The sequence below is a fragment of the Porites lutea genome, chromosome 6 (assembly GCF_958299795.1).
Source record: "Porites lutea chromosome 6, jaPorLute2.1, whole genome shotgun sequence".
Taxonomy (NCBI): domain Eukaryota; kingdom Metazoa; phylum Cnidaria; class Anthozoa; order Scleractinia; family Poritidae; genus Porites; species Porites lutea.
In genome coordinates this window covers 20,200,625-20,211,706 of record NC_133206.1, presented here as the reverse complement: position 1 = coordinate 20,211,706, position 11,082 = coordinate 20,200,625, and the positions used below count along the sequence as shown (strand labels likewise).

Here is an 11,082-nt window from a genome sequence, read left to right as displayed (position 1 = left end):
ACCATAGTTTTATTCTTATGATATGCAACTGATAGCCACCGTTAGCTACCACGCAAGGTTTTCTAGACTCACTGATTTTCAACCACTAGTCTCCGTTTAGGGTTACACCTATCAAACTGTTAAGTTATATAAGCAGAATGATCCTAGGTTTACGTCATCTCCTTTGCTCCTAGGTTCCTCATCTCCTCTGACGGTACGTGCAACTCAAACTTCTCCGCTGCTGTTCACAAGAGAGACAATCATTTCACCTACTCAGAACCAAAGCAAAATTACATGGCGCTATACAGTAAATATGTCTGAAACGATACTCAGCAACTTCAATGCCATGCATAGCTCATCCCTAAATACTCCTCAAAATGGAGTTACACTATCTTCAGATGTCACAAGATCAAGCAACCTCATATTCACGCAGGCAACTAAAAGGGAAATTTTGCATTCGACTGAGCAACCTTCAGAAGATGTCACAAGATCAAGCGATCACACATTTTCGCTGTCAACCCTTTCGAAAATTTCGCACTTGAATGTTGCTTTTCCGTCGTCCGATAGTCAAAATACAGAAATGGTGTACTCTTCACGAACATCCGCGACAACTTCAAAATCCGGAAGTCACGTGGGTGTTTCTAGTTCTCGCTCAGAATCCTACCAGGTCAATTCCGTATTATCCTGGGGAAGGAAGACTGTAGAAACAAAAACAGACCCCGGACATATAGGAACCATTTCCATCTCACATACAATAGCGACGTCAACCACAAGGGAGTGTTGTGAAGGAAGCAGCGTACATTGGCCAAGGGCAATGGAATCCAGCAAGCACCAAGCAAACAGAGAAAGCATTCATGCCACCGAATTGTTACAAATGGTAACAGCACAAGAAACAAGTTACTATAAAGTGTCTTTTGAACGGACCGCTGGATCCGAGATGGACGACACTGAAATAAAAACCAGCTCATCCACACAATCACCAATATCAACTTCTCAAGTCAGTACCACATTGTCAAGGCTGTCCATCACTATATCTCCATCAAGAACAGGTTGGTTACAGATTTGACCTTTTCAGTTTAAAGTTAAACTAACCACACCTAAAAACTGACAAAAACGTATTCTTGATAACGCAGGTGATTAAATAACGTAGCATTTAGGAGGTATTCGAGACTCGACGAACTGGGACAGGCATGAGTAGATCCAGTGATGAAGGGGAGGGGGGGGGGGGGCGCTGTTTAATTGCTAATTCCACCCTCCCTCACTTCATTACATTGGTTTCTACCACAAAACGTTAGTCAGAAATATCTCGTTTTCTCCGTAAAGGCCACTGAAAGCTTTGAAATTTTACTCCATTGTGTTAAGTACCCGTAACTAAACTCGTGTCTGAGAGGTAAAGGCAACGCGTGTTGGTTCAAGTCTCAATTTGGGCTACCAAATGAAAATTCCATACGACTCATTGGTGGTAATTATTCTAGTTTAAAGTGTTTATTTACTGAAGGCTTCCAGTCTGCTGAATGTTTTTTAAGATCTCGTGTTCCGGACCCGCACTACCGAGTGTCCCCCCACCTGTTGCGCTACTGTTCGTTACGCCAAATACATTTCTCGCTACGTACTTCACATACCCCTTCCTCAGCTCAGATATAAACTTGAACTCCCACCACTTAAAGTCCTGGATCTGTCCAAGCAGGCATGAATGTCTCCATCTGTAAGGCACGGAACAAACTAAACTTTGCGTTTATTAAAGGCTTCCTTCACCTCCAAGTAAAATGCTTTGAACTTAAATGTAGCGTAAGCCTGTCTCCGAAATGTCACGACCACCTCTGAGACGTTCGACTAGACATGATACTCTTCCTGTTTCTTCAGCAGAAGTATAGTTATTGGTACAAGAACCAGTTGCAACTTCTCTACAAACTCCCGTGTACAAACCCCTTTAAGTTTCTTACAAACAGTTCATGCTAAACTCCATAAGATATATACATATTTGTAACGCGAACATAAAGCCTTCTCTTAGCCCTTCACTCTCCTTGTTGAAAAGGTTCGATCGCACTATCATAGAAGTTTCCAAATAGTTCAGATACCACAGGCAATATAATCTGCCAGATACTGATTTTATTCTCTACGTTTGTCTTTTAGACCCAAGCAGTCCAGCCGTTGATTTGACCACATCCACCTTAACATTCCCGTGGCACTTAATTCCTTTCGTGGTAATTTCATTAGTAATTTTTGTAGTTCTCGTTACCTACTGCTTTCGCATTCCTGACATAACAGAAAAGATTTTTCTCGCATTAAAAGAAAGGAAAACGCAAATTACGCGGTCCAGACAAGAGAAAAGTTTCGACGTGATGAAAGGAAATGTCTTGAACAATTTTGAAGCTTCAACATTCCATTCCTATCAAAGGGAGTTATTTTACGATGCGACGTTAAACTATGCTATGTTTGAGAAGAGTACGACAAGAGCTATCGAGTTTTCCATTCACCTAGACGAAGAGGACCAAAGTGCAGGGCCAGAAGAAGCTGTAGAAATATCTTGTGTATTAGGAGATGAACCTGCCAACGGAAAACAAGGGGGCGGCTCGCTAAGTGAGATGTTTGATAAGCAGTGATGCTGTTAGGTCTAGCGCCAAGAAAATGCTTTATTTAAACGATTCCTGTTGCTACGACATTTGAATATTCCTACCACACTGGTTGATTGAATCAACTAAACATTGTTGGGGACGAGCGAAGACTGAGCTTCCTTCCGATTGCCAAGTTCACTTTCTCCCAGGTCTCCCCGGCCAGTCGCCCATTTCAGTCATTTCAGCTTACTTGATAGCAGACGAATTAAGCGCGCAATTTCAAAAAGGGGAGGGGGAGTAGGTAGGGTTACAAGAACGTGAAACAGTGCTAACAGTAACGCAGGAAACGCTATATGCAATCTAAAGGCGCGGACCTGATGCAAGCGTGCTACATTAAAACAATGTGTTCACTCATGATTCCACTTTCGCAGCACTGACGGCAAGAAGTTTGAATGTTGAACGAAAACTAGGCTTGACAAGAAGTATTATTATGGGTTTTTTTTTTCCAGTTACGCAACTACAGACCGGCCATTTTGTCTCAGGAGATTTAAAAAACTTTGTTTATGCAAGGCTAGCCTCTTCTTCTCTACTAGGTTAGCCGTGCATAAACAAAGCTCTTTAAAATCTCCTGAGACAAAATGGCCGCCGTGTGACAAAGATCTATTCACAGATAAGTATTTCAAAGAAGCCTGAGCGTTATATATATTTTTCGCTTATTAACGGCTAAAAACAGTTTCGTTTTGAGCGTTTAAATTCGCTGTTGGGCACTCATCGTTTGTTGTTAAAAAAAATTCCACTACACAAAAATAATATTTACGTTAAACAAATGCCGTGGGAAATTTAATTTGAAACAAGTTATCTTTTCTCTCTTTTAGTTTAATAAGTTTTCAACAATGATTTTCTTCATCGGAAATTCTACATGTTTTCAAGTCACTAAACTTTCTAATGAGCAATAAACTATCAAGTCCTACAATAAGTTAATTACAGCAACTTTTCTAACATAAAAATAATTCGTAATTAAATAGACGACTGAAATAAGTTTAATATGAGCGTTGCTTCGCTATAATAAAGCTTATACGAATCGGAAAATAAATTTTCTTCTTTCCCTCTTTCCCGTTTTTCATTTCCGTGTTCGAAACCAAGATTTATTTTCAGACAACGGGATAGTAGGCAGCTTAAGCAAAGGCGTTTTTCATCAACCGACGACGTCATCGGAGGTGAGGCCTTTTGCCTTTTAATATGCCTTGACGCTACTGAATTTGTATTGGCTTGATTTGCTTAGTACCTTTTACTCTTATAGAGATAATCTGGCCGAAAATATGGGCAAAACCACTGCCCAAGTGTGTATAAGTCCACTTCCGGTTGACGCAGTCGCTAAATCGCCTTTGCCTCAGCACCCTAGTAGTAGCCCATATACATTCCCCAGACCTCCCAAGTTCTGATCTTGGACATATGTTAAAATGGAGACTCACACTACATGTCCAGTTTCAATCACAACCTTAATCATGGGCCCAGCCCAGGAACCAAGAGCTAACGAGTTCGCTCAAATCCTATACAAACCCTGACAATTTATGCTGACTTGGCAAGGTCGCGAGCAGTGTTACCAGCCCACAAACTCTTAGGCGAGTACCAAAATTTATCGGGCGTTCACGCGGGCGATGTTCGCTGCGACTTTTCTCTCAAGTTCATTTGTGGGAACAGCCGATGACGTCACTGCGCGTATGTCCATTCGAGTCCTTTTCAAGGACGTCTCCCACGTAACCTGGTTCTTTGTCTTGTCACACAGGGGGAGGGAGCGTTGCGTGACGAGACAAAAAGAGCGTATAAAGACAGAAACGAGTAGACACCGCCTGAGATTCCTGATGCGTCAGAAAAATCAGTAAAAATTACCTTGTCGCCCTATGTGAGGTAATACGGATTCCAGAATCTGGGAAAGTTTAGCTTGGAGAATCCAGAATAAGGAAATTTTAGCTTGTGGAATCCGGATTCCTGGGCTTTGGAATACGGAATACAGCTCAAGGAATCCGCAATCTCACTTACGATTAGAATCCGAAATCCAAGATCCGTTGACAATAAACTCGTATCCAGTACCTCGAATACGGAATCCACGGCGTGGGACTGTCATAGATTTCCTTGCGAGTCGCAGCGAAAGCTACCAGTGTGAACTGATTTTAGGGACTTCTAAGCAGGCTCCTCGGGTCGACATATGCCAGATTCACGAAATCTTAAGTGGCAAAAAATGCTCTTTATATAGGCAATTGAAAACTGTTACCAGATTTACATTTGTGAAAAACTGACAATCGACAACCTCACACTTGATAGTAGGGAGAAGAAATTTCACTATCCTAGAGTGTGCGAGACTATAGTCTCTTGATATAGTAGGACAGTATTGTGTACAAATTTACAAACAAATCACGTTTGTACCTCTGGTCTGGTAAATCAATGGAAATTGCAACCATGGCATCAAAATCAATCACAATTCGCCTCTTTAGAAAAGAGAAGGAGACTACGCCAAATTAACTTTCGCAAAGATATCTGGGACTGTTACTAACGTCTAAAAGACTGCCCAATAGAGAGCTTAAGCAACGACGACGGCGACGTCAACGAGAACGAGAACGGCAAAAAAGCAATAGGTTTAGATTAGCAAACAACAACTTTGCACGTGCATCACGCTTTTTTGTACATTTCTTTGCCGTCTCTGCACGACTACGACGTGCCTCTTGTGTTACCGTCGAGGACGGGAACACAAGACAACAACTTTCCTTTTCTTTTCCTGAACTTTGATACAGTCCTCTAGAACTCAACTCCCCCAAAAAATTGCCAATATTCGACGAGATGGAATAAGCGCGAATAAGCGCGAGAAAGTTTGAAGAAGCGCAAATTCACTTCTAAGTGACGTTTTCGTAGCCGTCGCCGTCGCCGTCGTTGTTGATTAACTGAGCTCTCCCTCATAGCTGACCGGCACCTCCCCAGTGACGATCCCAGAACTACCGGACACATTTCGGCTCCAGTTCCTTGTCGGAATTCAGAAAATAATATTGTTAAACCAACCACGCCGCGCTGACACAAAGCAGGGGTCAGTTTCATAAACTTTTACAAGTGTAATTTACAAGGGTAGCCATTGTTTTAGAGTCTGAAAATAATAGCTACACTTGTAAAATACACTTGTAAAAGTTTTATTTAAACTGATCCCAGGTCATTTCTCGTCTGAGCCGAAAGGAATTGCTGTTCTTATTAGTTCCCAAGGTAGGCAAACCAGGGCTTGTTACACGAGGCAAAGCAAGGCGGAAGCGAGTAACGCAGGTACATGTCACGCAAAATCATGTGCAAGTTATTCAACAACCTTCAAATAGGTCAAACAAGTAGTGATCAAGTTCAACTTGCCGGCGGCATCTGAGTAAGCCAAGGTGTTATCTGAAGTTGCTTCTCTTACTGTCCAAAGTTGAATGTTTGTGGCACAGCCATGTTTGTGAACATATAGCCTCCTTGTTGCTCGATCCTCTTGGACTCTGGTGAATACGAGCAGAACAAAAGTACGATATAAGAAGTGTGTAGTACAGAGGCCTTAAAAAGAAATTGTCTTCGCGATGTCTTTTGCCTTCTGAGAAAAAAAAAAGAACCAAAACAGGTGCTAGATCTTCACTGGAATCATTCTTTACTACGACCGCATTATGATTGCTCGAAAGAAGTTCACTATAGCTGCCTAAAGAGAGGCGCATTACCCTCAAGCGCATACTTTAACGAGTTATAATGCATGCGACCAACGTGAACAGCAAGACTGTGCGCGAATCCTCAGGGGATTTATAAAGAACACAGTGAGCTCGTTTTTCGCGCATTCTTGATCCGTAGGTCCGAGCTCAAAGTGACGAGTTGTTTCCTCAGCCAAGAAAATTTGCTCCAAGATGTCACTTTCGTCCAGGGTCTATGTGCTGGATAAATCTATGTTGAGAGGATATTCTAACAACCTCGTTCCCAGGGTTCTTTATCTTGCTCGAGAAAGAACCCTGGTTGCGACTGGTCATGTGACTACCTGTAACAATGAACTCCTCATCAGAGTAGGGCTACTGTATTATCAGGATATGAGCTAAAACTTGAGGCAGTCATCATTACTGATGTATTCGGCCTAAGTTTGCCGTTCTGAATCGATCGTTAAACGGCCTCGCTTTATGCCACTACGAAAAAGAATCGAAAGTTTTCAACGTAAACCTTACTTTCTGCGAGTCAACAACGACTTGAACCATTTTCAGGGCAAAAGCACGTGTATAATAGGAAAAACCTTGCCCATAAACTTGTTCTTGTGACCGATATACTTCAAAGTAATGCCTCTCTAGCTTACAAGCTCAACAGTGTATTTTGTGTCTTCCTCACAACAGCGACAATTTTATAATTTTACAACCCCTCCCTTGAGGTAAATCCTTGTTAGCCCCCAGATTTTGGGGATTCACGTGACCAGCCGCAATCAGGGTACTTTCTCGAAGAAATAGAGAGAACCCTGGGAACGAGGTTGATATTCTAATTAGTTTCCCTAATGGGCCATTTGAACGTGACGTCATTTTACTACTGCTTCCAGAATCCATCAGGTGAAAAAAAGGAGACTCTGCCTGAATCGCGTTAAGCCTTTGAAGAAGCTGTAGCAAGAACTTCTCGACTACTCAATCTCGTTTCCTCTCGTCAAACTGGTTTTTCGAGTGTGAGCATTCACTTATTGAAAAAACTGATGGTTACAACAGAGGCCGCTGTACCAAGAGCACGGCTATTAGGCCTGGGTTTGAAACTTTATCCAGGCAACATGGAGCGCATGCGCAAGAAAGATTTAACTCGATTCATACAGGGTCTTTCCCGAGTAAGTCTAAATCGAGCAAGTGAAAGAAAGGCTCTACTGGAATGGTCCCCGTGGCTCACCTAAAGCGTTTTTTCTCTGTTCAGCCTGTACAAATACATCCTGTAATGCCCTAGTCTGTTCAGCGTCCAGCACATTGATCAGGGCTGTGTACCAGTCCGGGTCACTACCCTGAAGAGCTAAAAACAACACAAAAATACATTTAAATCTAAAATGTGAGTCATGGTGATAAAATCTTCATTCATGTAAAGGGACACGTTCACGGTTCAGCGCATGCTCATTTATCAAAATGCTGTTTTTCTGCCGGGACATGCTGTATCGTCTATGCAAGCAATATGATCATGTCATAATGTTATCAAAGAACCAATCTGCACACTCCCCTGGCAGTCACTTGATCAACTTAGGTGCAAATAGCTGTAAATTAATCAACCATGGAATAAAACCTTCAGGTCAACAATAAATTCAAGGTTGGTAGTGTTGGCATAATCCACTAATTTTTTCTGCAATTTTAGTACTCCTCCATCCTACTTCAGGTTACTATGAAATACAATTGTACTGTGAAAAACACTTTGAGATCGCTGGGATACATGTGAGTGGGATTATTAACCGATAGAATTAATAATAAATTAGAAAATAGTAATTTAATTAATGAGCATACGCTTGACCGTGAACCTGTCCCTTTGTAAAGCTCTGTAAGCTTGTAAAGCTCTGTAAAGCTTTTCCACATTACTCTCTTACATAAGCCATATAGGTATGTGCCACCCCAAAAGGTATGGTTTTTGGGCCTTTTTCGTCTGAAAACGGGTATAGACTTTGCTTATTTTGGTCTGGAATCGGGTATGCTTTTCGAGGGAACTACGGGAGTGTATGAACGTATTTATCGTTTCAATTCCAAATGAATAAGAACGAAATAGTTTGAGGAAATTTTTTGTTTGCGCTATAATCAAAGTAATCATGACAAAATTTCTGCTTAAAGGTCAGGTCTGAAGTTAATTTAACAGAAACCTAGAAAGGGGAGAGACTGAAGCTTTTAGGGGAGTACGAAAGAACCGTTACATTCCCATTCTAATGGGGGAAGGACGTTAAAGGCATGAGGCCTTTATTGAAAGGGAGCTTTTATGGAACACGAACACGGAAAAGTCGTTACAAACAGTCATACCTTGAAGTGAAGTCCTAAAGGCGATGTATTCATCAGTTTCGTCATTGTCTATTGATGTTGTGAAGTTTGCCAATGCTGTTTCCTCGTCTTCAATATCCTCTTCATCATCCAAGTGATCAGCAGCCTGTAACAAATGGAGATCTATCAGTTTGTTACTATATAGACTTGTTGGCTGCAATTATATTAACTTTGTTTAATGAGGGTACCGCTTTACTGTAGAATACTGACAAACCTGTGGCCCTCCCTCAAATTACAGTAGAATCTAATTTCCAGATATACTTACACAGTACCCGCACGTTTTTTCGCATCTGTTTTCACGATCTCAACACCTTATTATGTTGGAGCCTGGAACAGGCTAGTCCCTACGCTCAATTTTATAGAGAGTTCCCAGCGGCAAAATTTGGCTAAATCAGGAGCATATCTACATTGCACGAACAGCTCTTTAACCCTTCAAGTCCCAATTTTCTCCTAACAATATCTATATGTTGCCAAGACAATGGTTATGAGAGTTAATGAATTGATCACTAAAGAGAAAATGCTTTGATCTATTATCAAACTCTCTCAACTAATTCTTCAAGGAAATGTATGAAGATCAGTATAGAGAATTTCTATGTGGATATTGGGGCTTAAAGGGTTAAAGTACTCATAATCCGAAACAATTCTAATGAGTACCTTCTGAGCAAGACCTTCGATGTACTGCACGTCGTCCTCATTGATTTCGTCCTCATCGCTCGCCAGCTCATCTAAGACGAAAGAAAAGACGTGGCAATCATGTCCTCTCGTCCCGATTTAGGAAAGGACCGTTTTATTTAGGGCGATGGTCTCCTTTACACGACGTTGGGTGGTACGTACTTCAGATACTAAAACCTTTTCTCTTCGAGGTTGTGTTCCGTTTCATGGCGTGTCAGTCAGAAGGGTAATAAAACTCACCTTCGTCACTTTCTCCTTCGTCATTATCCTCTTCTTCGTCATCATTAGCTTGGCCTGAAAAAAGACAGAGGCAGCCCTCGTTTTAGAAGGTTCTCAAATGCGTCGATCTAAGGATGGTCCAATCGTCTAAGGCGAGACCTTTGGGGCCAGTTATTAAAACGGACTTTAGCCTGTGTTTAACAAAACCGCCTTCTAAACCATTTTCAGTTTGCCCAACGCTTTTATCTAAACACCAATTATCGTGAAGAATTTCAATAAAGCATATAGCGAAGACTGGAAAAGGAGTTATTTTCTTAAATTAACCCTCTAAGAAAGAGGTCTGGAGGTCCAATGATTTCTTAAACCGCGGCCTGAGTTAGACTTTGTTTGAATAACCGACCCTGAGATTTTAAGACTAGGACGACTACGAGAACCAGATTTTCTCAATAAAAGGTAGTGCGCGCGCGTGAACCAACGTCATTCTACTCCGACGGGTTTTAGCGAAAATGTCGTAGTGACGAAAACAAGTAATCAAATAATAGAAGTTTAATCATTTTGCTATCAGGAGAGGACTTATCTAGTCCTCGAATCTAAAGGTTTCCAATAAACGACCTGAATCGCCGGCATTCGGATGGCGTGGGACTTGGAAAATAAAACGCCAACTGGTTGAAAACGGGCTTGAAAATGGTGGCGGGCCGACTCAATCTGACCTGATAGAGAAAGCGTGTCCACATGACCGTCTCCATCGTTTGAACAAGATTACATGGAAACAGACTCAGGTTGTATTGAATTTAAATCTGTTTAATTAGAAAGTTTAAGAATGTACAATTTAATTACCGTATTTATTCGAATAGGCGCCCAACCTCGAATAAGCGCCCATCCTTAAGGCAGAAAAAGGTAATAAGCGCCCACAACACCCCAGCCCCCTCCCCTTCCCACTCAAACTCAAATAAGCGCCCACCCCCCTTCCCCCTACCATCCCCGAAAAAAAATGAATCATTACTAGAGTAAGTTTCTTCAGAGTATTTTACAGAAACCTTGCTTTGTTACATCTTTGCGTTTTGTTGCGAAGTCAACATAGTACTCTTGCTGAGCTGAAAATGGTGAAAATTTAATAAACGCCCAGCGTCGAATAAGCGCCCACTCGCAAGGTCCAAAAATTTAATAAGCACCCAGAGCGGTTAATCGAATAAATACGGTATATAGGATGCTACTTAAAGCTGCCGAGCACAATGGAGGTCTTTGTTCTCAGATATTTGCCCATGGAGAAGTAAACTACACTTACTTTCATACGCCCGCTTTAGACCTGCGAATAACACTAACAAGGCTGGCAGTATCTGGCCCGAGCATTGCAATAAAGAGTGTGGTCTAATCTCCTTCGGAAGATCCATTAGTGCACAGAAACCCAACACAAACATTTTACGATCGTGAATGCTGCAAAAAAAAAAAATAGGTATAACAACAACAACAACAAAAAAAAGCCATTTAAGCGCGCGCGTCATGGAGCGTACTGTCCAATTACTTAGGCATGACGCGTACTGTCCTATTAGTGCTGAAATCAGGACAGTTGATAGCCAATCAGATTTGAGAATTTTGTTATAGTTAAGATTATAACAACAACAACAACAACAATAATAATG

The 11,082-nt window shown here is 41.5% G+C and overlaps 2 protein-coding genes across 2 annotated transcripts in view; one reads left to right on the top strand and one right to left on the bottom strand.

Moving 5' to 3' along the window:
- The first annotated feature begins 395 nt into the window (after positions 1–395).
- On the top strand, positions 396–3,024 carry LOC140940279 (uncharacterized). The gene is made up of 2 exons (XM_073389204.1): positions 396–1,028; positions 2,113–3,024. Exons 1-2 carry the CDS (start codon positions 560–562, stop codon positions 2,580–2,582), a joined length of 939 nt encoding a protein of 312 aa, XP_073245305.1. The 5' UTR covers positions 396–559; the 3' UTR covers positions 2,583–3,024.
- A 317-nt stretch (positions 3,025–3,341) lies between these two features.
- Positions 3,342–11,082, bottom strand: part of LOC140940280 (importin-7-like) — a 32,963-nt gene continuing 25,222 nt past the window's right edge. Inside the window, exons 24-29 of the mRNA XM_073389205.1 lie at positions 10,728–10,876; positions 9,464–9,517; positions 9,206–9,276; positions 8,534–8,657; positions 7,437–7,553; positions 3,342–6,043 (exon numbers count right to left, since the gene is read on the bottom strand). Of these exons, the coding sequence (XP_073245306.1) occupies positions 5,964–6,043; positions 7,437–7,553; positions 8,534–8,657; positions 9,206–9,276; positions 9,464–9,517; positions 10,728–10,876 (595 nt within the window). The 3' untranslated portion in view covers positions 3,342–5,963. The remainder of the gene's footprint in view (positions 6,044–7,436; positions 7,554–8,533; positions 8,658–9,205; positions 9,277–9,463; positions 9,518–10,727; positions 10,877–11,082) is intronic.